The sequence below is a fragment of the Suricata suricatta genome, chromosome 13, assembly GCF_006229205.1.
Source record: "Suricata suricatta isolate VVHF042 chromosome 13, meerkat_22Aug2017_6uvM2_HiC, whole genome shotgun sequence".
In the NCBI taxonomy this organism is placed as follows: Eukaryota; Metazoa; Chordata; class Mammalia; order Carnivora; family Herpestidae; genus Suricata; species Suricata suricatta.
Genome location: NC_043712.1, coordinates 72,265,642 through 72,288,966, shown reverse-complemented (window position 1 = coordinate 72,288,966; position 23,325 = coordinate 72,265,642). Strand labels below are relative to the sequence as shown.

Genomic DNA, 23,325 nt, shown 5'->3' with positions numbered 1-23,325 from the left:
GAGAAGTCTAAGAAATCACGCATTTCAATTATCCTTTGCCAAAGAACTAAACCAACCCAGGAAAGCAGATTGGTAAAAGTAAATGTCGTGTCTCATCAAAAGACTCATCGCTGCAAATGTTAAATAGTTTCAGGCTCTTAGGAATCATATATATGGATAGTTGATATGAATGTTTCACATAAAGAGACCATCAATGTCAAACGGGAAATGGGCCAGGCACCTTGTGCATCTGCTTGGGTCATGGAGACAGATTTTCCAGTCTGTTGCTCAAACACACACATTGATCTTATAATTAAAAACAAAAGCAAAATGAGAAAAAAGAGAAGAAGAGAGAGAAAAGAGGGAAGGAAGAGGCCTTTTTCAATTTGCTGGTCTGGCTTTCTGCTTCGTTAATGTATTCGCCATTTATATGATAACTTTCAAAGCTGCTAATTCTGAAAAAATGTTTACACTTCTAAAATATTTCAAGAGGGGCACCGGGGAGGTTCAGTTAAACCCTGGACTCCTGCTTTGGCTCAGGTCATGACCTCACCCCACATCAGGCCCTGTGCTGACAGTGCAGAGCCTGCTTGGGGTTCTCTCCTTCTCCATCCCTCTCTCTCAAGATAAATAAATAAATATTTTAAAAAATAAAACAAAGCAATTCAAGAAACATCAGAAAACTGCTTTTAATCCTTGCCTGCTTGTCCTGAAAAGTAATGACAGTGCTTAATTCAGTTAATTTATACAAATTTATTGACAATCTGTTATATGTCAGAGTGTGTCAGAGGGAGGGGGGCTGGCACAGGGAGCAGGTATAAAATACTTAAAATATATATATTCTTTGCCTTGAGGGACAGGAAGCTACCTGGGAAGCAAAGATAGCACAGATGAATCAATTAAGAAATAATTAAGTGCCAAATTGTGAGCTGCTAACTACGAAGGCAATAAAGAAAGAGAGATGATTATGAACCACAGTCGCTAGAGAATAGAGCAGAGGAGAAGTGGGGGGTGAGTTACACTGAGCAGACAAAATGAGATTTGAATAGGCGGAAAGGAAGAGAAAAGAAAGATGGGAAGAAATTAGGAAAACACAGAAGTTCTTACTTTCTTACAACGCTCTCATTCATCCAATTACTTTCTCTGAAAGTCTACACTGAAAGCTAGGCACTGTGCATACACTGAGTGCCAACCATAAAATAAGAAGAAAAAAGAGAGAGAGAGAGATGGGAGTCCTGTCATGAAGGGGTTCATACTCTGGCAATGGAGACAAAGGTGCTTCAACAATTCTGCTACCACGCCGATGGGACGTGGCTTATCAGAGGGGCTCCAGTGACTGTAGGCAAGAGTCAGCTGTGAGAAAAAAGGCTGCTGATTACAGCCGGTGTCTCAATGTCATGGCCCCTTAGCTTGGTTGGTTGTTGGTTCTGTAAGAGCAGAACTTTCACTCTGATGAGGATGATCAGGTCTGAGGAGCTGGTCATGGTAAACTAACTGTGCTAATTATAGATCAAAATTCAATGCGTTACTTTAAATCAAGATGCTATAGTGATGACGAAGCATCAGGGTCAGCCAGGCAGAGTCAAAAGACTGCTTGGCAGGCAGGGCATCAAAATAAAGGACCCCAAATGACCCGAAGGGGTATGTGGAGAGAGCAAGGTTCCATGGCTCTCTTGCAACGGGAGATGAGTTGTCTTCCGGTCAGGTAGGGACACGTTCTATTAGGCCCCTTAGAGAAGCCTGTCAATCCTACCGTTGGTCCCGTTGATGATTAAACCTGTCACACTCTCCTTCACCCGCTGTCCCAGGTACGACAATGGGCAAAAGGCAAGACATGGAAGACACAATCCTTGCTCTCAGAGTCCATGAACATTTCTGGTCATCCATACCACCTTTAGTACTAGACACTGTTTATGTGGCATTTTCGAGGTACTGCCAGGGAATATGATACAGAGTTCTCTGGTGCTCACTTACTACCAAGTTTTGTTGTACAACGCAATACTTAGTACCGCTGAAGGAATACAAGCCCCCCGTTCTCTCAGTATTCTAAAGTTTAGCTTTGGGTTAATTCAGAATATGGGGGTCCTAAGGGAAGTTCTATCCAAGTGGAAGTGGACCCAGAATACCAGCTGCCTTTGAACATTCAGTCTTTTCTAGGAGCTATCTATCTGCCTTTTGAGTTGGGGGGGGGGGTCGGTAAAAATCAGACAGTATATATTCTAGGCTTTGTGGGCCATACAGTCTCTGTTGTAACTAACTCTGTCATTGAGTGCAAAACCAGCTATAGGTAATACATAAGCAATGAACATGGTTGTGTTCCAATAAAACTTTATTTATAAAAACAGGTAGTGGGCTGCATTTGGCCTATCAGTTTGCTAATCCCTGTTCTGTAGTAACAACATTCCTGTTCTCATCTGGGAACAATGCCATCCTGGGTAGACTGTGGAAAAGAGGCCAAAGTACAGAAGCTGAAGATGTGCCAACACGTGAGCAGGCAGCAAACTGACAATAAGAAGCATGTCACTCATGTTGCTATGCCCTTTGGGTAGTGAATGAATGCCCTTCACTATTGCATTGCAGTAGTGAAGGTTAGAGTGCAAATCCTATCTAAGCCTTATCTTAGCATCTCTAAAGTGCCAAGGATTCTAAAAAAGGAATAATAAAGATGCACATCTTAGAATCATCAGAGTTCACTGTGGAAGACAAATACAGGATTTTTGTTTCTTTTGTTTGTTTTATTCTTATGAAAGGTTATTAGGAGATACAGCTCATTAGATAACAACACAGAACAAAAAAAGAAGTAAATATGTCACTCAAGTGGGAAAAAAATGACACACTATTGTTGGTCTTTAAAAAAGGAGCAAACATATTCAATATCACTGCTCTCTTCTGAGCTCAAGATGGCATTTTAGTAATTTAATCATGTAGGGAATAATCTCTTTGTTCATTCCATTTTCAGGTAAATTTGGGGGTGCCGGGTTTTTACTTGACTGTGTAGGAAAATGGTTTCTCAGATAAAGACAGTCTACTGTAATAGATGACAGGATTTCAGAATTTAGAGGACAATTTAGAGATTATAGATCACACACCAGAGTCTGAAGCAAGTGGGGTTTACTTAGAGCCCCGGGAGTGATGAGTGGCAGAGGAAAGTCCATCAAACTAGACCTTGACCCTATGTTCTCTTGACAAGACAATGGTCTTGTCTGCTTCCAAAAAAAAGCCTGCAGTGGTTTTCTGCTTCCTTTTTATCATCAGATAAAGAGTAAAGTCAGGATGGCCCCTAGCGTCAAAGAAACACACCCTAGAGTGAAGTATTGTGCCCATCGGTCAGGAACTTCTTAGCAAGGTCTCTCTTCAAAAGAATTCGGCCCTAAGTCAGGTGGATATGTTGAATCTACCTCTGAAATTTCTTTTACATTTCGAGCTTGACATTCAATGTCCTTGTGCATTTTTAAGTAAGTTAAAAATTTAGGCATGAGGTCAAAAGTAAACTCGAACAGTGACTTACGCCCAAAAGCCAAGTTACATATGTATTTTGGATTTACTGAAAATTTCAGGAAGGTGTCTGATCTGCTGAACTTCTTGGAGGGAACTTGGGGAAAAGTGAGATTAGGGATTATTTGGTCTCTTACGGTGAACACAGATAAAGCAGTCTTGGCCAAAAGCCTGCAGGGTGAGGACTTTTGTCACTATGAGCCAGTGTGATGGGGATTTGGTGCCGTAGGCAGTGAACTCCTCTGACCTGATGTCCCAGTATATTAAAGCAGGCGGTGAACCCCAGAAAGAGAAAACTACACCTACAGCCATCTGTTTACTGTGCTCTTCATCTAAAGATATTCAAAGCCCTCAGGCTTTTTAGCAATAACAAAAATGTTAATAAAGAAATTTATAAACCTCTCCAGCATCTGAGAGTGCTTTTATCCTTTTGATCAATAAAATTGGAAGGATATACCAAATTAAGGTCAATTGCAAATTTTTCCAAAACTGCTTCTCCATCACTTAGACTTTCCCATTTCCTTGTTCCTGGGCTCCCTGTCCTCTGAGACATCTCGTTGTTCATTATGATCAGCAGGTTGACTAACCAAAGTAGAAAGACGGAAGCTCAAATGACTTTGCTGTAGCCTTCTTATTGGTTCTAGTTTAACTCCAATACAGAGTTCATGGATAGGGGCACCTGGGGGGGCTCAGTTGGTTAAGCGTCCAGCTTTGGCTCAGGTCATAATCTCATGGTTGGTGGGTTCGAGCCCAGGCCTGGAGCCTGCTTCAGATTCTGTGCCTCCTTCTCTCTCTCTCTCTCTGCCCCTCCCCCACTCATGCTCTCTCTCTCTCTCTCAAAAACATGAACATTAAAAATTTTTTTTAAAAGTTAATGGATAGATTATGGGGGGGGGTTAAGACCAGAGGCTAGAATATGGGGCTCCTGGGTGGTTTAGTCAGTTAAGCGCCTGACTTCAGCTCAGGTCATGATCTCAGAGTCTGTGAGTTAGAACCCCACATGGGCTTTCTGTTGTCAGAGAGCTTGCTTCCGATCCTCTGTCTCCTTCTCTCTCTTTTACTCCCTCACCTGCTCTCTCTCTCTGTCTCTCAAAAATAAATAATTATTTAAAAAAGACTAGGGGCGCCTGGGTGGCTCAGGCGGTTGAGCGTCCGACTTCGGCTCAGGTCAGATCTCACGTTCGTGGGTTCGAGCCCCGCGTCAGGCTCTGTGCTGACAGCTAGCTCAGAGCCTGGAGCCTGCTTCCGGTTCTGTGTCCTTCTCTCTCTGCCCCTCCCCTCTCATGCTCTATCTCTCTCTGTATCAAAAATAAATAAAATATTTTAAAAAAACATTTTAAAAAAGACTAGAGGCTAAAATAAGGAAATAATAATTCTGAATTATCTGTGACTTAACATCTTTCATGGTGTATGAATAATTGACATGTTGTTAAACCAGGCAAATTTTCTGGATGATAAAACCCTGCTTGGTTTGTTTTCTAGTAAACTCTACATAATTTTCCCTCTTGATCTCATACATATGGAAGTACCTATAGGCAACATTTATAAAGACTAATGAACAATTTGCATCTTTCATGGTAAGTCTAGTCATAGATATTTACCTATAAATCTATCATCTACTTATCTAACTAGAGTCAATTTTCTCTCTCTCTCTCAACCATCCATCCATCCTCTGTGAAGCTATATTTCACAGTGATTAAAAACTTGGGCTTTAGAAGAAGAAATGTGATTGACTCCTCCTCCCATCATTTACTAACTGTGTGACTTTAATCAAGTTACTCAACCTCTCTGACAACTCGTTTCCTCCACTGTTTGATGGGGATGATAGGGAATATCTACCCCCTTTGGTGGCTTTGAGAATTAAATGACATAATGCATGTAGATGACCAAGTACAGAATCTAACATATAGTCAGTGCTCAGCAAACAGGAGCTCCGATGATAACAAAACTTTCCAGAACAGAGACCTTCAAAAAATAGCAGAAAAGAAAGAAACCACAACTTTGAATGCTTCCGGCTCTGAAGCTTCACAGTTCATCTACAACGGCACCAGCATCGTGCCAGCATCATGGTCACTGAAAGAGTGGAAATTACCCATCTATTATTTCGTGCAACAATCATCTGTGAGGGTCAAACACGAGCAGTCACTGTCAGGCTCTGAGGAGAGAGCCGCTTCAGTAAACTCGGTGACGGGTATGAAAGAGGTATGTATGAAGTACTAAAATATATGACACCATGACTCACTATCTACAGTGTTGGGCAAGTCTTCCAGAGGACAGACCACTGAATAGGGTTTTGAAGGATGAAGAAGAGCTCACCAGATAGAAAAGGAGAAAGGCATGCTTGGCCTCTGTGCTCAGTAGTCATGGCACGTAGCCGGCACGGACTCTCGCCGTCAACAGGGTCCTGGAGACAGCAGCTGTGATGCTACAAACTCTGAGCACATGTGCGTGGCCCCAATTCTCACACTGCTAGAGATGGCATGTGTACGTGTCTCCTGAATCTAAACTGAAGAACCACAAGTAGAGATGCACTGCTCAAGAGGAGCTGGTCCTGAGGTCTGAAAGAGTTCTGTAAGGGTAGGAAATCCCGTCCAGAACAGCAATGAAGTATCGTTCAGTTCTAAAGATAGAACAATCTAGAAAACCTTTACGATGTATAAGAGGGAGATAAAAATACCAAAAATATACCGGTAGGATACACTCAAAGATGCCAGAAAAGAGATAAGACTACCTTGAATACAGGGAAAAGAATTCCTTTGAATTATTTCTATTTCATGGTTATTCTGTGACAATGAAGTCAGTACTGGGAAGCAGTGGTCCTCGATACGGGACCCCATCCTTACACGGGCTCTTCCTGCCGGTCCCAGAGCATCTGCCCGGGCTACCCACACATGGACTGCAGCAGCGGGTGGATGAGTCCCCAAAGCCGGTGGTCCTATCTTTGTGCTGGGAGGGCTTTCCTAGCTAAGGAGAAGGAAAAGTGCCCTAGACCAGCTGGGGAAGAAAAGGGGTCTCGAATCCTCAGGGCTCCTGGCACAGTGGGATTAAAGGCAGGCCGGCCAGGCTGCTGGGCACCATCTACAAAGAAGGCTAACTCATCCTGAGAAGAGACTAGAAACACGGGGTCAGCTCACTCAGGTTTCCAGCGACTACTCCTTACATAACTGGTAGGAATACACTGGTTCTACTCCCCTTGGAGTAAGCAGTCTTCTAGAGAAAATAAAGGTCAGGGGGAGGGGAAACCCCGAACAAAATATCAAACGCCTCTTTAGTTTCATGCCTCCAAACTGACCAAATGTTCCTACTTCACCAGGATTCCCATGTTCTGCCTTTTATTTCAGCCTATTAACAGCAACCCCTTCCTTCTCAAAACCTCCTCACTCAAAGAGTAAGCTCTCTGGTCATCATCTATTTAGTCTAGAGAACAAGTTACTGTAACAAAAAGATGGAAACTTATACCTTTTAGTAGAAAATTTGTTAAAAGACAATCAAGTCACACCAGCCAACAAGCCAACCTCCTATTTCACCCAAGAATACCAATGTGGACCAACTGATAAAAGTAGAAAATGTACTCTTTTATAAATCCTAAGGAAGTATTAAATCACACAAGATTTATCAAATGGAATGAGAGCCATTAAGTGAAGAGTCTATGGGGAACCAGAGATCACCCAGTGACAAAGTAACACCACACAGATTGCTTTTGGTGGCAGAAGGAAAAACAGACTTTATAACGGAGGGCGTCAGCACCCTGATACTGTGGGGGGCCTTAGCGGCACCCACGATGGGCAAACAACACCCCTTAAAATGCATCCTACTCACAGTTAGCTTGAATCAAATCAAGTCTTCAAATGTAATTTCCAGCTTATAGTAAATTCAAGAGACAACGGAGCAAGTTAATTCAGACGACGTGAGGTGGCAATCAGGTTAACGCCTTCAACATGGCGGTGAAATGCCTGCAGGACTCTACTAGATCACAAGAGCCTAAGGGACCTATAAACCAACGCGGTGTGCAGTCCTAAAACTGACCGACTCTAAAGGACATCTTGGAAGAATTCGGGAAGTGGGACTGTGAACTGCGTATAATGACAAAAAGGAGTGATGACTAATTTTAGGTATAATATGGTATTATTTACTATATAGGGAAACGTCCTATTTTTTTTTTTTAAAGAGATAGATCCTGAAGTGTGGGTATGTAAAGATGGGCGGTAATTTGCTTTCTTACTTCTGCACACAAACATGGGTATAAACCCACATATACATAGTTCAGAAAATCAGCTTTTCCACATCACCATTAGGGGAAAGTTCAACTGTTTAAAGAATAATCATTTGAAGGAATTGGGATCAGCCTGTCCCAGCTGCCCCCACGTGTCTGTCTGGCCCCAGCGGAAGGGATGTGTCGGCAGCCACGCTCCTACGGTAGACGCAGCCTATACGACAGGATTCTAAGATGGCGGATTTCACAGACTCACAGGGCTAACAGGGGGCTCAAGAAAGCCTCTTTCCCTAAAATAGCAGATGTTGCAGCGTCCTATTTATTGTACTAACTAATGGGCACCTGTCTGGAAATCCACAAATCTAGGCTGAAAAAGGTCACCAGACACCTAGAGAGCCTTGTCTCAAGAATACAAGCGCAGCAGCTGGCTCCGGTGTCCTCGGTGCACACAGGAGTCACGCGCAGGGTCTATCCCCAGAGCAAAGGCAAAATCGTTTCCTGAGGGGGAACCCTGACCTTGGAAAGCACATAATTATTAGACACCGCTGCTCTGACGCCCTAGTGGCAAGACCTCTCGGTAGGCAAAAAAGTTGCAGGCAGGTAAAGAACAGAACACGTAAGAAGGGGAGACGGGATTTATGATAAAAGTTGAGATCGGGGTTAGATGCGGTGAGAGGCTGGAGGATTTATGAGCCAAAAGAACTGGATGATGGAGGAGTCATTCCTGACTAGGGGTCAGGAGAGGCATCACAGCGGCACAGGGAGAAGGGGAGAGGAGTAACAGAACTCGAGAGTGACAGACAAGGGTGGAGGGGAGGCAAGCAGATAGGAGGAGACATACTGAGCGGGAACAGGGAACAAGGGATCAAACTCAGCAGCACCACGGGGAGAGAGATGACACCCGAAATGGCAAAGCAAACATAAGGACAGAGGGGGCAGGAAGTAAGAGAAAGACAGCTGGCCAAAGGTTGAGGGGGCAGAATTTGGAAGAGACAGAGCAGTCTGTATCTCTGCACGCCCAGAAACGCATACAGTAAGGCTCCCGAGGGCGGGTGGGAGGGAGGCACAAGGGGCGAAGACAGGCAGGCAGACGGCGGAAGAGAAGTAAGGCAAGAGCAGCGACGTGAAGGTGTGCAAGAGCAGCGACGTGAAGGTGTGCAAGAGGAGACGGTAAGGAGGGAGAGGGCACCCGTTCCAGAGGCGCACAGGGGATTAACACTAGCTGAAATATGACAGACGCGGTGACCATGAGCCATCTGTGCCAACTCCAAATTTCATAATTCAAGTTTACCATAGGAATACAAGTGCTGCTGTGACCGGGCCACATCCCTGTGGCTGACCTGAATCGCAACTCACTTACACAAATGCCTAGAGGAGGAGTCGCAACGCCATCTCCTATGCTGAGAACACAGAACTGAATAGCTCTTGGATCCTTCAGGCACTATGTGTGATGCCGACCAGCCCGTGGGGCTCCTCATTTTCCCCACGGCCCTGCTCTCATCCAGCGGGTCACTTCATATGAACCGGCCTGAGGCTGTGGATTTTTTCCCATCCATTCTTCTGTCTACCCAGAACCAATACCAGAGGCGAATGCTGGGTTAACATAATTCGTGTAGACAGAAATCTGGCGAAATACTACAAAAAGTCCAATTTTCAGGCGCCTGATTATCGAGATTGCTGGCTACATTGATTACATTAAGCTAACAATTGCCAGATCTTCACTTTCTTTCTCCTAGGCGGGATTTAATCTAGAGAACCAACAAATCTCTCAAGGATGCAAATCTCTCCCAGGACACACGGTTTTGATTGACAGCTCACCAAATAATTTTGGCATGTATGCAAAATTAGGCTCACACGCAATTTTCATGCAAAGGCCAACCTGTCCATCACCCTAATAGTGGCTCCCAGAAAGCAGCCAAGGTTCTGTGTGTGGAAACTAGAAACCAGGAAGTCTGATGCGTTAGAAGGCATAATCAAGCCTATTTGTTTGGGGTTTTTAATGCATGTATGTGTCTTCTAGCATATGACAAAAGAATCAGAAATTTGTGTGAAAAGTTATTATTACAGGGTTTCAAATCACAAAGGAGTCTGTGTTTGAGTAGAGCTGGTCTGCAGTTTGGTGGAAGTGATGGGTTCATAAATTCAGATTCCTGGAGTTTCAGTTTGGTTTTCAAACGGAAAACAGGAAAAAAATACTCTCCCTGACTGATGGTGTCTGCCCATCTCTTAGAAGAGGATAAATGTATGAGGTTGGCACAAATGTAACATCCATACTTCCTAAGTGGAGTTTGAGGCAGACACTGAATACAAGCCCAAGAATACAGAAGTCATCACTGCAGAGCACACGAAACTAAAGAGAAAGGTCCAAGGGGCCTCCTGGATGAATACTCACTATTTGGTAGAGTCAGACAACTGATATTCTCGTCGTCTGTCATAGCATTCCTGGATTCCAGGATCATTCCATAAACTCTTTATTGCATCTACGTATGGATTCTCAAAAGCAGACACCTTCTCCACATCGACTTCTCGAACCAGTTGTGCATGAGCCTGGAAAAAACAAACAAATTCAGCAGCTTTAATCTCTCCTTTCTGTCACTGAAAACTACCTTTGACTCGCCCATCGACACTATGCACAACTGAGGTCTTCCTTCCTGTGCTCGTTTTCACACTGGTTTATCAGAAAGTAATGCTTCATTTTTTTTCCCCCTTAGAGAGAATCCGGTCCCAAATCTTTCCCTCTACGGTAAACCTCGAGGCTCCAATAAAGTTGATCAGAGGAAAACAGTGTTCAGTTTCCCAACAGAACCATGAGGATGTCATGCTACACATATGATCATTTCTGGTGATTGTCATAATCCTAAAGCAAAGAACAGGAATAATTATTCCCTCTCTATTTACGGTTCACTATAATCAAACACATAATATACTCAGCCCTTGAGTTTACGTCTTAGCATAAACTTAATCAGACTCTTCAACACATCAGGTTTAATGTCTATCATTCCCTTTCAAGATAGGGTATAAAACCCCCAGAAGAACAATTATTTTCAGTGATTTAATGTGAAACACAGTAACCATCCCCCTCTATTCCAACACACCTTGACTTCCAAGATCTTTATTTCATATCTGCTTTATCAACATTATCAGATTGAGATTTCTAATTGACTTTTCAACAAGGAAAAAGGATTTTGTTATTTTCATTACAACATTCAGCAGGAAAAAGGTAAGGAGATTTTAAAAAGGTCTTTGAGGGGTGCCTTCGGTGGCTCAGTCGGTTAGGAGTCCTGACTTCGGCTCAGGTGATGATCTCACAGTTCGTGAGCTTGAGCTATCAGTGTAGAGGCCACCTCGGATCCTCTGTCTCCCACTCCTCTCTCTGACCCTCCTCCTCCTCTCTCTCTCTCTCTCAAAAATAAATAAAAACATTTAAATAACAAAAATGTTTTCAATAAGCGTGAAATCGGAATGCTGTACAGTCAACCCTGAAATTAACTACAATATACCACTGCCTAAAATCCCAGTCGAAATAAAATCCCTGCTCACATACATCCATATTCATATAACTATATATAGTACATTCATATAATCACATTATATTAATATATGTATGCAAATTATACCTACATATAAATATGCAAATAAATGTAACTGCCTCAGAGATTGGAGGGAGGTGTAGCTGATGACATATTTACACTCTTGCAGAAATACAAACTTTCAAACTAGGTTAGTGGATGGCTTATCATGATCACATGATGGCTCAATTATTCATTTCAAAGGCTTTTAAGCAGATGGAACTTTAATACATTTTTAAAAAATAAGTTTGATCCACGTTGGACCCTGTCGGATTCCCCAACTTTACTTTTACTTCTCTTCCAAGTGGGAAGGGCCCGTATCACTAGACTCATCTTGACTTAAATAAGGTTTTACGAGGCCCAACGTGACAAGGCTGAAGACATCACCTTTCTTGATGGTTCTGTTCTGACCTAGTGACGGAGAAGTTCTCGCCCTGCTAATGGACCCCAGTCTTGGAAAAGGGATCCCCATAGTTGCATTCTGTACCTCGCCCCTATCCAAGCAATCTGTCCTGTTGTCCTGGCAGAGGTCTTGCCACCCGGGAGTCCTGTTCCTCAGTTCTACTCCCGGTGACTCTCCCTTAGTCACAGGTCCAACAGCTATGTCCATCCCTCGGCGGGCAGATCTGTCAGGTTTCAACCCTGCCCTCTGCCCTTCTCATTGGACATTCAAACTCAGTGTCCAGAGATCGGACAATGATCACATCCTTGGTATAATCCGAAAGTAGAGTCCCTCTGGCTACATCTGCATTATAGAGTTCTCTAGAGGCTTCTGGGGACCTGTGGGGCAGCTAGGCACAGCAGCAGCGATCTACAATATGGTTTCCTGCTGGATACAGTCTAAAGACAGGGTTCTAAATCTGACTCTACTTCTTATGACCCTGGGTAAGTTACTTAATCTTTCCAAATATTATTTCTGGTGGGGAAACATATACTGTCCCACCAGCCTCATGCTGCTTTGTGTTGTGTTACAGTACTGTAGCTCGGTGATTCTCAAAAGGTGGTCCGCACGGCATCAGCGTTATGTGGGAATTTGACAGAAATCCAAACCCTCTGATCCTCAAATCTTGTGAATCAGAAGCTCTGGAAAGGAAGCTCGACAATCTGTCTTAAGATTCTGGTGCATGCAAAAGTTTGAGAGCCACTGCAGATTACAAAGCTCGCAGACGCTAGTTATTCTGATCATAATTAATTGCCCTGCTGGCCAAGAATTGTTATGGGAAGCTAAAGAGAAGAGGCTTGATGAGGCAACAATCATTCCTAAGCAGATGTTATTAACGGATGTTCTTAAGGGGCCAGAAAGCCAGGGAACTGACCAAAATGGGCGGGATAGAGGCAACAGGGAGTAAAGGCGACTGCGGCACACTGGCAAATATCCACCCTAATCAAAGAGGACGGCTGCTCCTTAGCGCCAATGAATTGTTGCCATTGGCAAGGTAGGCCCATTGTTGCCTGATCTTTCAATTTTTCAAGGAAGCCAAAAAAATCCTAGGTTTTCTATGGAATAGCCCTAATTTTAGATCTTGGCAACCTTATAAAAGATAAATAAAACATATCTGTGCCTGAGGTAGATCAGGGGCCATTCCACTGCAACATATGTTCTAAAAGATGCTCTTCTGGGGTGGCTTCTGGGTGGCTCAGTCGGTTAAGCATCTGACTTGAGCTCAGGTCGTGATCTCACACTTGACGAGTTTAAGCCCTGTGTTGGGCTCTGTGCTGACAGCTCAGAGCCTAGAGCCTGCGTTGGATTCTGTATCTCCCTCCTCCAGTTGCACTCTATCTCTCTCTTTCTCTCTTTCAAAAATAAGCAAACATTAAAAAAAAAATAAAAGATGCTTTTTCATTGCCTTCCCTGGTAAGCTTGACCAATAACACTGCCCTGCACAGAATCGAACACAAAGTACCTGGCTACCCGTTAACACATGCAAATGAGCAGGTAATTTTCAGTACTTTTCTACAATAATATTTAGACAAACGATTATACTATCCATAGGAAGAATCGTTGGGACCAAACTCTGAATAGCGTAAATGCGATGTGGTAACGCAAGTTAGTACAGATACTATTTCTTCAATGACCTTGATACTTACTATACTGGGCCAGTCTTGTCATTTGGAAGAAGTTCTGTTTCTGTACCTAGAGAAGTTAGCTTCTGCCAGAGAAAACAGCTTCAACACACCAGTCACTTTTCATTATTATGATTTAATGTTTACTGGACCCCAATGAAACGCTAGGTAATACAGCAATTAGAAAACTAGATATAATTCTTTCAGGGAGTGGGGGGAAATGGTTCCTATAAATGGCAACCCAAGAAAGTATGGGCTTATGTGCTCCAGGAGTAGGAACGAGAGGGAATATTTGCAGTTCCATCCTTAATTTCAGCTCACTGTAAGGGCATGAAAAAAAAGACAACCTTCTGAACAATGTATAGTTGTGACTTTCCACCAAGAGCCTGCTGCTATAAAATGACACCGTTTTCTATTGCCAGACCTGGGATTTCCTATCTTGGACTATCTCTGCTTGCTTTTACTTACAAGTGGAATGCCTTCCCTCTTCCTCTCTGTACCCTCTTTAGCTTTTGTTTCAGGGCCGTGACATACCCCGCCTCTCATAGGAAGTTACATCGATTTTCTTCCCCTCCAAAAAAAGTGATCTTTGCATGCCTTACACCATAGAACTTCTATATTTTGCTTTATGTTAACAGTTATGTCTTGACTTATCCCCCTTCTAGACTATACAATGACAGAAAGGGCTGTGGCTTACTGACTCTAATTTCTTTGGGGGCCCATACAACAAATATGCATCTAATTTAAATGCGCTTAAGAAGTGCATATAAACACAATGCCAAGTCCTACAAGTCAAAGTCAGTTTCTCAAGGAAATCCACCCGTTACTGCTCTCATACAACTGCATAATCCTTATCAACACTTATTGAGGATCACAAATGGTGCTTGTGTCTTATTTGTTAGTATCCTTCCATTCGTAGAAGTTGCAAGACAGGTGCAGGTGCTCAGGACTTTGGGAGATGTTCAATAAATATTTGTTGAATGAAGGATACAAGGAAGGGAGAGTAAAAACTGCACCAACCTTTTTACCAGGACAACTAACTTTCAGTCCTGGCTTTACCCATAACACCGACCAGCCATGACCCTTAGGAGAAGCACAATTCCTTTTTTTTTTTTTTTAAGAACTTCATTTTCCTTTTCTATAACATGAGGCAATTCGACCAAATCAAGGACTCATCAGGCCATAAGTAATAAGATTATAAACACAGAGCAAACACTTCTACAATGCATAGATACCCAGGAGCATGTCATAGTATTTACTGAAACAACGTATCACTATTTCCAGCCAGCGCCTCAGAAACAGACATAATAAGTCTGTACATGAGTAATGCCACATAAGGACTGAGCAAAAGAACTCACTACCGACAGAGGAGATGGAACAAGATGTCAGAGAGAAGACAGGATTTAGCTGTCAGGTGGAGATGAAGATGCATGATGCTTCTAGGGAGGAGGAAGAGATGAACAAAGGCTCAGTGGACAAAATAAACATGGCACTTTCTTTTCACTGTGAAAACCCCAGTCTAGTGAGGAAGTTTCATGCTGACTCTTGTTTTTTTTTAAATTTTAAATGTTTACTTATTTTTGAGAGACAGAGACAGAGCGGCAGAGAAAGAGAGTGAGACACAGATTCCAAGGCAGGCTCCAGGCTCCAAACTGTCACCAAAGAGCCTGATGCGGGGCTTGAACTCTTGGACCGTGAGATCATGACCTGAGCTGAAGTTGGACAGATGCTTAACCGATTGAGCTACCCATGCTGATTCTTAATTCAAACTAACCTCTACCAGGAAAGTTCCAATGCTAGTCTCAACGAGGAGCCCCAACTCAGAATTCACCATCTACCATCTACGAAAGAATATCACTCTTAAGAAACATAGGTCATCACTTGGCTTTGACCCAGATCAGAATCTCGAAGTCACTTTTACTGCCTCTTAGACTTGATTGTTTAATTCCATCCTTGGTGTTTTAGAAAATCACATCCAAATATAATCAACTGTAATTTGCATTTATGTAAGAACGTTCTCTGAAGTTCCCGTAAGTTATTTAAAAGTATGACAGCATTTTACAAAATACACATAGAATTATAAAACTGCCTCTATAAATGAATGTCCCCAGCGAAAGTAAATCCTCTCAGTTTTCTTCATAAAAAAATATTCTGGATGCGGAAAGATTATTCTTTTGGTATTTGTCCAAATGTCCAATGTGAATGATAGTGAAAAATCACAAGCCATCATGTAAGATTAAATAATTATTAATGAAAAAGACTATGATGAAAAGTAAATAATTCATTTCTAATAATATAAATAACAATTACAGAGAATGATTGTGCTCATTTGGAACTCTGTACACAGAAAAGCAAACAGGCAGGAGTTCATCCTATATAACATAAAATACAATTCTATTTCATTACAAGTTACAGCTGAACACACTGGAAATATTTAGTGATGAATGCTCACTTTCAGCATTCTTAGCAAACTGGTGGCAAGCCTCAGCACAACTCTGTGAAGACTAAGTAGTTGCTCTTAGGAACTCTGGCAGAATTCTAGGGAAAGACCACATGGAAACCACAGGATGTGCCAATGTGGTAATGTCTTGTTCTTGCGATTCAGTAGTCATAAAATTCAGGTAAATCTTGGGCGTGTTGATATTTCCATGGTCACTTCAGCAAAGGGAAGGAGGAACTCAGTCCCCACCAACGTGGCTCTTCCGCTGCCCACAAATAGACCGCGCGTCCGGATGACATAAAAAGGACCTTATAATCACTTTGGGAGGATTTTCAAAAACCCATTAACAGCTTGGGGTGGTTTTAGGCTGGGATGCCGGACCTATTCCGGTTCCTACAACCCAGAAGTAGAAAACCAAACGGTAACTTCCACATTTGTGGAAGCTTTCAGACACAACATTCGGCAGCTCATTAGGGCTGCTCTGTTTGAAAGGGCGCCCAGTACATGCAGACCTCTGAATCAGAGTCTGAACGACTGTCGGCCTCTGTTTTAATTCTGAACCAAGGCTCAAATCATCTCATTTTTGTCTTTCCTGGGTACGTTACTTCCATTTTTGTATTTGACTCTTAAAAAAAAACCCTGCAGACTCCTAAATAAAGTGTGGGGGAAAAATCTGATGCTGTGTGTTTTATTTTCTTTTGCTCTAAGGAAGTACAGAGTAAGATAAAGGCCTCTGGGATGGGGCTGCTGTGTTGTGAGCCTGCCTTCACCCTGCGTGAACAGACGGGACCCTGGACACGCTACTGAACCCTTCTAAACCTCCGGTTCCCAGTCTGCCCAATGAGGGTAGAAATAAAACTGACCTTAGAGGGTTAAAAGGCAGAATGCACATAAAATACGTAAAGGCAGAGCCTAACACCCAAAGCTACCAGTTAATGAAAAAGCAAAAGAAAAGGAAAAACATAAACCATGGTGCATGCACCTCTTAGCTTCTGTGATGTTGGTGAGTCACCCAAGCCTTACTTTGCTCACGTGTGAAATAACATTCTGGAGGTCATCCTGGATATTGGATCTCTGAGTCCTCAAATTGGCAAACACCTCTCAGCATAAAATTTCCTACGGAAAACTTGGACGAGAGCTATTGTTTCTTAGACCACTTCCCCTTCTCTGACTTCATCACAACTTAAGGAGGTGACCTTCACTAAAGTGCATAATACACAGGGCGACAGTTGTTGATGAATCTCTTTAAGACCATTACTGCATAAATGACAAAGAACAGCAATGTCACACTGAGCTCCTGCCAGCTGGGTTCATGTGGCAGATGAGTCACTCCCACAGAAGAACCTCTCCACACTTAGGACTCGACTCGTTGCTGAGCACAATTACAAATTACTACATGACACAGACTTCTTTTGTTTTAATTTTTATTCTGAGAGAGAGAGGGAGAGAGCAACCATGGGCGGGGGAGGGGCAGAGAGAGCAAGCGAGAGAATTTCAAGCAGGCCCTGTGCTGTCAGCATGGAGCCTGATGTGGGGCTTGATCTCACAAACCATGAGATCATAGCGTGAGCCAAAATCAAGAGCCAGATGCTTAACCAACTGAGCCACCCAAGGTGCCCCTGTGACATAGCCTTTTGAAGTCCCTGACGAAGATTATAAATCCTGGGTGTGGAATCCTTCAGAGCGAGGAATCAATGGATTCTCCCTTGCCAAGCACCCAGTGCCTCTTCACCCCAGTATCATATAGAGACCACTGAAGTTTTCACTGAGTAATCCAGAGAACCAGAGTGGAAGGAGGAAGAATTTTAATAATAGTTTGAGACCAAGCCAGGCTTCAATCTTAATTCTCATGCACCGGCCCTATGTCTTCAGGCCGGTCAATCATACTTCCTGAACCTCAGTCTATCCGTCTAGAAGATGGGAAAATAATTCATTGCAGGACTGTTAGGCAATGTAAAACCCCTCAAACAAGCATTATATTACTATGAAATACTGTGGGATCTCAAAATTACCATTAGTAAATAATTACTAGTACTAGTAATTATTTCAACAAATATTTACCTATCATGTGTCAGATGATGCACTAAACACTGACAAAGCAGAGTATTTATGTGAAACAAAATGTTCCAAATAATAAAATATTAGACAAGAAAGTTTATTAAACTGTCACACATTATTCTACTTTCATTAAGACTTTACAAATTGATTACCCCATTATTATTATTATTTTTTAATGTCTGTTTGTTCTTGAGACAGGGAGAGGGGCAGAGAGAGAGAGTGCGGGAGAATACAAAGCAGGCTCTGCGCGGCCAGCAGAGAGCCAGATGTGGGGCTCAAACCCACGAGCGGTGAGATCATGACCTGAGCTGAAGTCAGACGCTTAAGCTGACTGGGCCATCCAGGTGCCCCTATTATGTTATTAAACTTGTTCTTCTGTCATTAGATTTCTATTTTTACCCTCTATTACCATGTTTACCAAGGCAATCAACGACTATAAGGCATATAGCCTTTCCCAAAACACATTTGCTGGCAATATATTTCTCTCTTTGATTGTGCTTCACTAAATGGCAATATCTGCTTATTCTAAAATACAATGGATTCCTTCTTGGTGGAAGAAATACTCGTTCTTGATTGCTTAAAAAATTCCTTTTTCTTTTAAAGGACTCTTTCTTGGCTCTACCACCACAAATTCTGTGTAAATAAATATTCTTCTATTTAGTTCTCTACCATTTTCCTTTTTCATGTCTGTCTGCCATGTTCTAATTACCATTATCAATGACACTGTAGGTCAGATGCTTGATGCAGCATGACATAATATACATGAATCAGTCCAAAGAGAGTGTTGACTGATTAATTACATGGTTCCATTATGAAGAATCTTGCTCTCAGGTCTGTAAAATCTTAGGATGTGAGACAAAAACTGTGCACAGCTGAAATGCTGCTTCAGGATTATGATGGTAATGTCACAGTATAAATGTGACACACACGCGCGTCAGGAATACTATAAAAGCCGGCTTATTTTCCACAAGTTCGTACAAAGTCACAGTGATAAAGAAGAAATTGGAAAGGGAGATTCTTTTCAAGATGTGTATACTTATAAAAAATAATTAGGTAAACCTTTCAGGTGGCTTTCAAAGAATATTTGAGGAGCATCAGTTACTTTGGATTTAAATGGGTGTTTATTTGAAAAACTGGGTTCTCAGATTAAAGGCAGATAGAGGCCCGTGGAGAATGAGGGTTATAAAAAGTTAGACAGGGGCGCCTGGGTGGCTCAGTCGGTTAAGCGTCCGGCTTCGGCTCAGGTCATGATGTCACGGTTTGTGGGTTCGAGCCCCTCATTGGGCTCTGTGCTGACAGCTAGCTCAGAGCCTGGAGCCTGCTTCAGATTCTGTATCTCCCTTTCTCTCTGACCCTCCCCTGCTCACGCTGTCTCTCTCTGTCTCTCAAAAATAAATTGAAAACATTAAATATTAAAAAAAAAAGTTAGACAGATGCCTGTCCCACAGAACTCAGGACTGTTAATAAGGTAATGCTACCAGGAACCCATGAGCACGGGCGAGGGTTGGAGACACGACTGTAATTCTCAGACCTGCTTGACCGTGGTGGCTTCTCCCCACTCAGGTCAGTTGATATGACAGGTATCCTCGGGGATCACATTCTGAGGAACCGGGTAGCGACTGAGACTTCCAACAGAGGGGTTGATTTTATATAAGCAAAACCACCAACAGAGGGATTCTCCCCTACTCGGACGTAATAGGCAAACACTTGCTTAGAGAGTCCTCGCGTCTTCATTTCTGAGACCACATTATGCCTGTGGCTCCTCGCCTGATATTATGGCTCAGAAGAAACCCAATCATTTTAGCGCTTTGCAATGTCTGTGCTCCTACAATCTGATTAGCCAGAGGACCAAGCTGCTGTTGGTTTGGGATTTTATTTCGTTTCACGACAGGAGGAACGGACAGAGAACACTCCCTGGCTTGGCTTGGTAGACATTTGAACAAAAAATTAAAAGACCAAGCTCCTAAAGGAAGCATTCCCCGATGTTGCCGGCAATTCCAGAGTCCTTCCCAGCGGGTGTAATCTTCCTGGGACATTCCCCAGGAAACCTGCTCTCCGTGGCTTCAGAATGTGTGCTCAGAACTGAAAGCGAAAGGCTCCCAGTCCCAGGATCTTGGGGAAGGGAGGGAGTCTTTCAGAACACTTGTTTCAATACCTCTTTAACTCCACAAGAAAGCGTGCCAACACTCAGAGTGGAAAAACAAACGACAGCAGCACTACCTACTTGTCCAATGAGAGAGAGCAATACATTGAGAACTGAGCAGGAAGAAATGAGAGAAGCCACATCTCATAGATACTTGTGGGTGTGTGGGTGTGGTTCACGGGGGCAAGTGTTAAATATTAAGTTCTATAATTTGTCACTTTAAGAACCCAAATTTCAGGGGCACCTGGGTGGCTCAGTCAGTTGAGCATCCAACTCTTGATTTTGGCTCAGGTCAGGATCTCACGGTTGTGGGATCAAGCTGTGTGCTAAGTACCGAGCCTGTTTGGGATTCTCCCTCTCCTTTCTCTGTCTCTGCCCTTCCCCCCCTTGTGGTCTGTCTCCCTCAATAATAAGTAAACCTAAAAAGTCCCCCAAATTTCAAGAACATTATGGATAAGAATTGTAAAAAGCTACCTGGACAAGTACTGAGAAACTGGTCATCTTCCAGTGAGAAACAGTGCTAGAATTCACAGTCTATGCACTGATGCTTTCAAATATGAAATAGTTAATGTTATCTATCTTTCAAATACTTTTTATTGACCAAATCAGTTTTAGTAATATTAGTATTATTACAATGTTTTCAAATATAAAATTCTTTCTAAAAAATAAAACTTTCATGTTTCGATGTAGATTAAAGTAAAAAAATGAGATGGAATTTTCTTGGTATAGCCATATTTGTTCTGACATCATGTCCCTGACATTTTTTCAGATTATATTTTTTTCAATATGGATATATTAGATAAGAAGCTACTTCACATCACTGCCCCCAATATTTTCCAAAATTGCACTAGCTGTTTTAGGTTAGTTCATTTGAAATTGTTAACATTTTCAATGGGGGGCCTTCTTTATAGACCTTAATATTTTTAATTTGGAAATATTCTCTCTTCTGGGGGCTGAAACACCTGGTAAACCCAGAACAAATTCTGCTACATGGAAGGTCCTGTTAACTCTATTATTTTTCACCTGCAAATACAGATTTCAGTTCAAATCTCTCCATAGAGCTATCTCTTTGTATTAGTGTAGAATAGGATACTATCACAAATACTTTGGGAGACAAAAGTCATTCTTAACAGATTATGACAGCTTGTTTGGACATAATTAACTTATTTGTGAGTCATAACTAATCCCACACACACTGTGCTCCATAGGCTTCTCAATTTAATACATGTTTTACCATGATACTGTGCTCCATCAAGAACTATATTCACATCCTTATCACTAAATACTCTTACTTTCAACAATTTTTGAAGAGGCAAAAGCATTTTCAATATTATTGCAAATAATGACAAGATAGTCCACTTTATCAGAATGAACTTTCAAAAGCTTCGCCTTGACTCCCTGAATTAAAGGGAGAAAAAAAATCAAACCATTAATTATTTGCAAAGATTTTCTTCTGCTTATGTGAGTTCACAGAATAACTACTTTTTTTTTACATGCATATGAAAACTTGGAATAAAAAATGAGCTAAATCAACATGGATTGCTTGATCTAAGTGAAAAGTCATGCTTCCTGTTGTAACATAGAAATGCACTGTCTGCAGTTGCCCATGTTAAAGTGTCATTCTGCGTACAATATTTTGAAAATAACAGCTGATTTTGGAAGTAGATGTTGATACTTTCTCAGCAGACATGTGTGTCTTGAGTTTCGTGTGGTTGATGACATCATGATGGCCACCAGTGTAGATGCTAAATATTGATAAACAATCTTATACAAGTTACAAGTTATTGTTAACTCTCTTGAGAAGTGAAAACTCAATATTTAATTTTTTGTTAAACATACACTTTCAGTTTTTTAAAGCTTATTATGGCCAAGAAGATTCATTCCAAAAATAAGAAGGATTATCCAACAATAAAACTAAGAGTCACAGATTTACACCAAACTATAAATGAGAAGAAAAAAAAAACATTGAAGCAAAAGCTTTCAGACCACCATGACAAGAATGCTTGGCCTTGACTTTCCATATACGTCCATTATAGGGAACATAATTTCCCACTGACCCTGCTCACTGGAGGTCTGGTGTCCTCACGGCGGATAGATCAGCACACAGCCTGATTAGCTAATAACAACCAACAGATGGTCAAGGCAACACACCACTTCCCTCTCTAACACCCTCCAGACTGGAAGGAGTTGGCTGTCCACACTCATGCTTGTCCCAGCTTACTCCATATTAGCACTGACGGCCTACATGCCGTCTTTGAAAGGGAGATGCAGCTACATTGCATCTGGAAGGATTTGGAAGAAAGTTGGAACATCTTTCGGATTTAACTAAGTGTTACAGTGAGAAATCTGTTCAACTGCATGAACAGAGTCTGGAAATACAAGATGAAAACCTACCAAATACACTCTGGTTTATTTTAATAATAAGAATGCTTCCTTTAAAAAAAAAACGAGAAACTAGAACAAATCCTAAACTGCAGGGATGCTGGGCCAACAGGTGTGACCTGCAAGTTTCTCAAGCAAACCAGGACTCTGGATCAGCCTGTGCATGGCGAAGACTGAGGCCAGGGGAGTCAAGAAGATGAGCGGTGAGCTGATGGACTGCAGATCTACGTGTCTAGCAATTTTTGTAAAGGGGTCAACATCTAAAGTTGAGAGGCTTCCATTAAACAAACAAACAAACAAACAAACAAACAAACAGATTTCCTACTTCTCCTGATAAGCTGGAAGAGATGGAACAACTCTGAGCCAATCTTCTAAGAGGACAAGAAGTTACAGACAGGTAGGCTACCATCTACCACTCATTAGTGCCAATGATAATAGGAGAGCGCATAATTCTTTAGAAAAGTGAAGAATATTTTATGTCTGACAGTGCCCAAGTCAATGATGTTGTGACAAAGAACAGACCTAGCTATCTTCACATCACCTGCGTGGCCCTGAAGACATCTGACTTCGCGTCCTGTCCCCTCCCCCCCTGCAGAGACTGTGTGATGCTCCTGTTCTACGTATGATCAGGAGGCTTGCGCACTCTGCATATGAGGAAGCATGAATTACACTGAGTCCAACTCCCGCCAGTGGGCATTTACTCAGCTTCCTCATCTGGATCTATTAACAATGGTGAGCACCTGGGCTTACCTGCCCCTTAATTTATTTCCTAGAGCTGTGGTGACACTGAACTTTAAATGCTCTTGTTAAGACTTCCAATCCATCCAGGTCTAACGGAGGGGACTGGGGCATGTGTTAGGAATGGAATGGCACCATGCGGTCGGGGTTATTAGGGGCTGTCATGACCATCTCAAGGTGTAATGCACAGTGGCCAAGAGCCTGTGGCTTTGGGGGCAAACACTGAGTTCCTCCCATGTTCCCA

General features: G+C 42.3%; 1 protein-coding gene across 1 annotated transcript in view; it reads right to left on the bottom strand.

Moving 5' to 3' along the window:
* Window positions 1-23,325, bottom strand: part of LOC115276327 (guanine nucleotide-binding protein G(q) subunit alpha) — a 197,121-nt gene that overhangs the window by 84,923 nt on the left and 88,873 nt on the right. Inside the window, exon 2 of the mRNA XM_029920327.1 lies at window positions 10,080-10,234. Within this exon, the coding sequence (XP_029776187.1) occupies window positions 10,080-10,234 (155 nt within the window). The remainder of the gene's footprint in view (window positions 1-10,079; window positions 10,235-23,325) is intronic.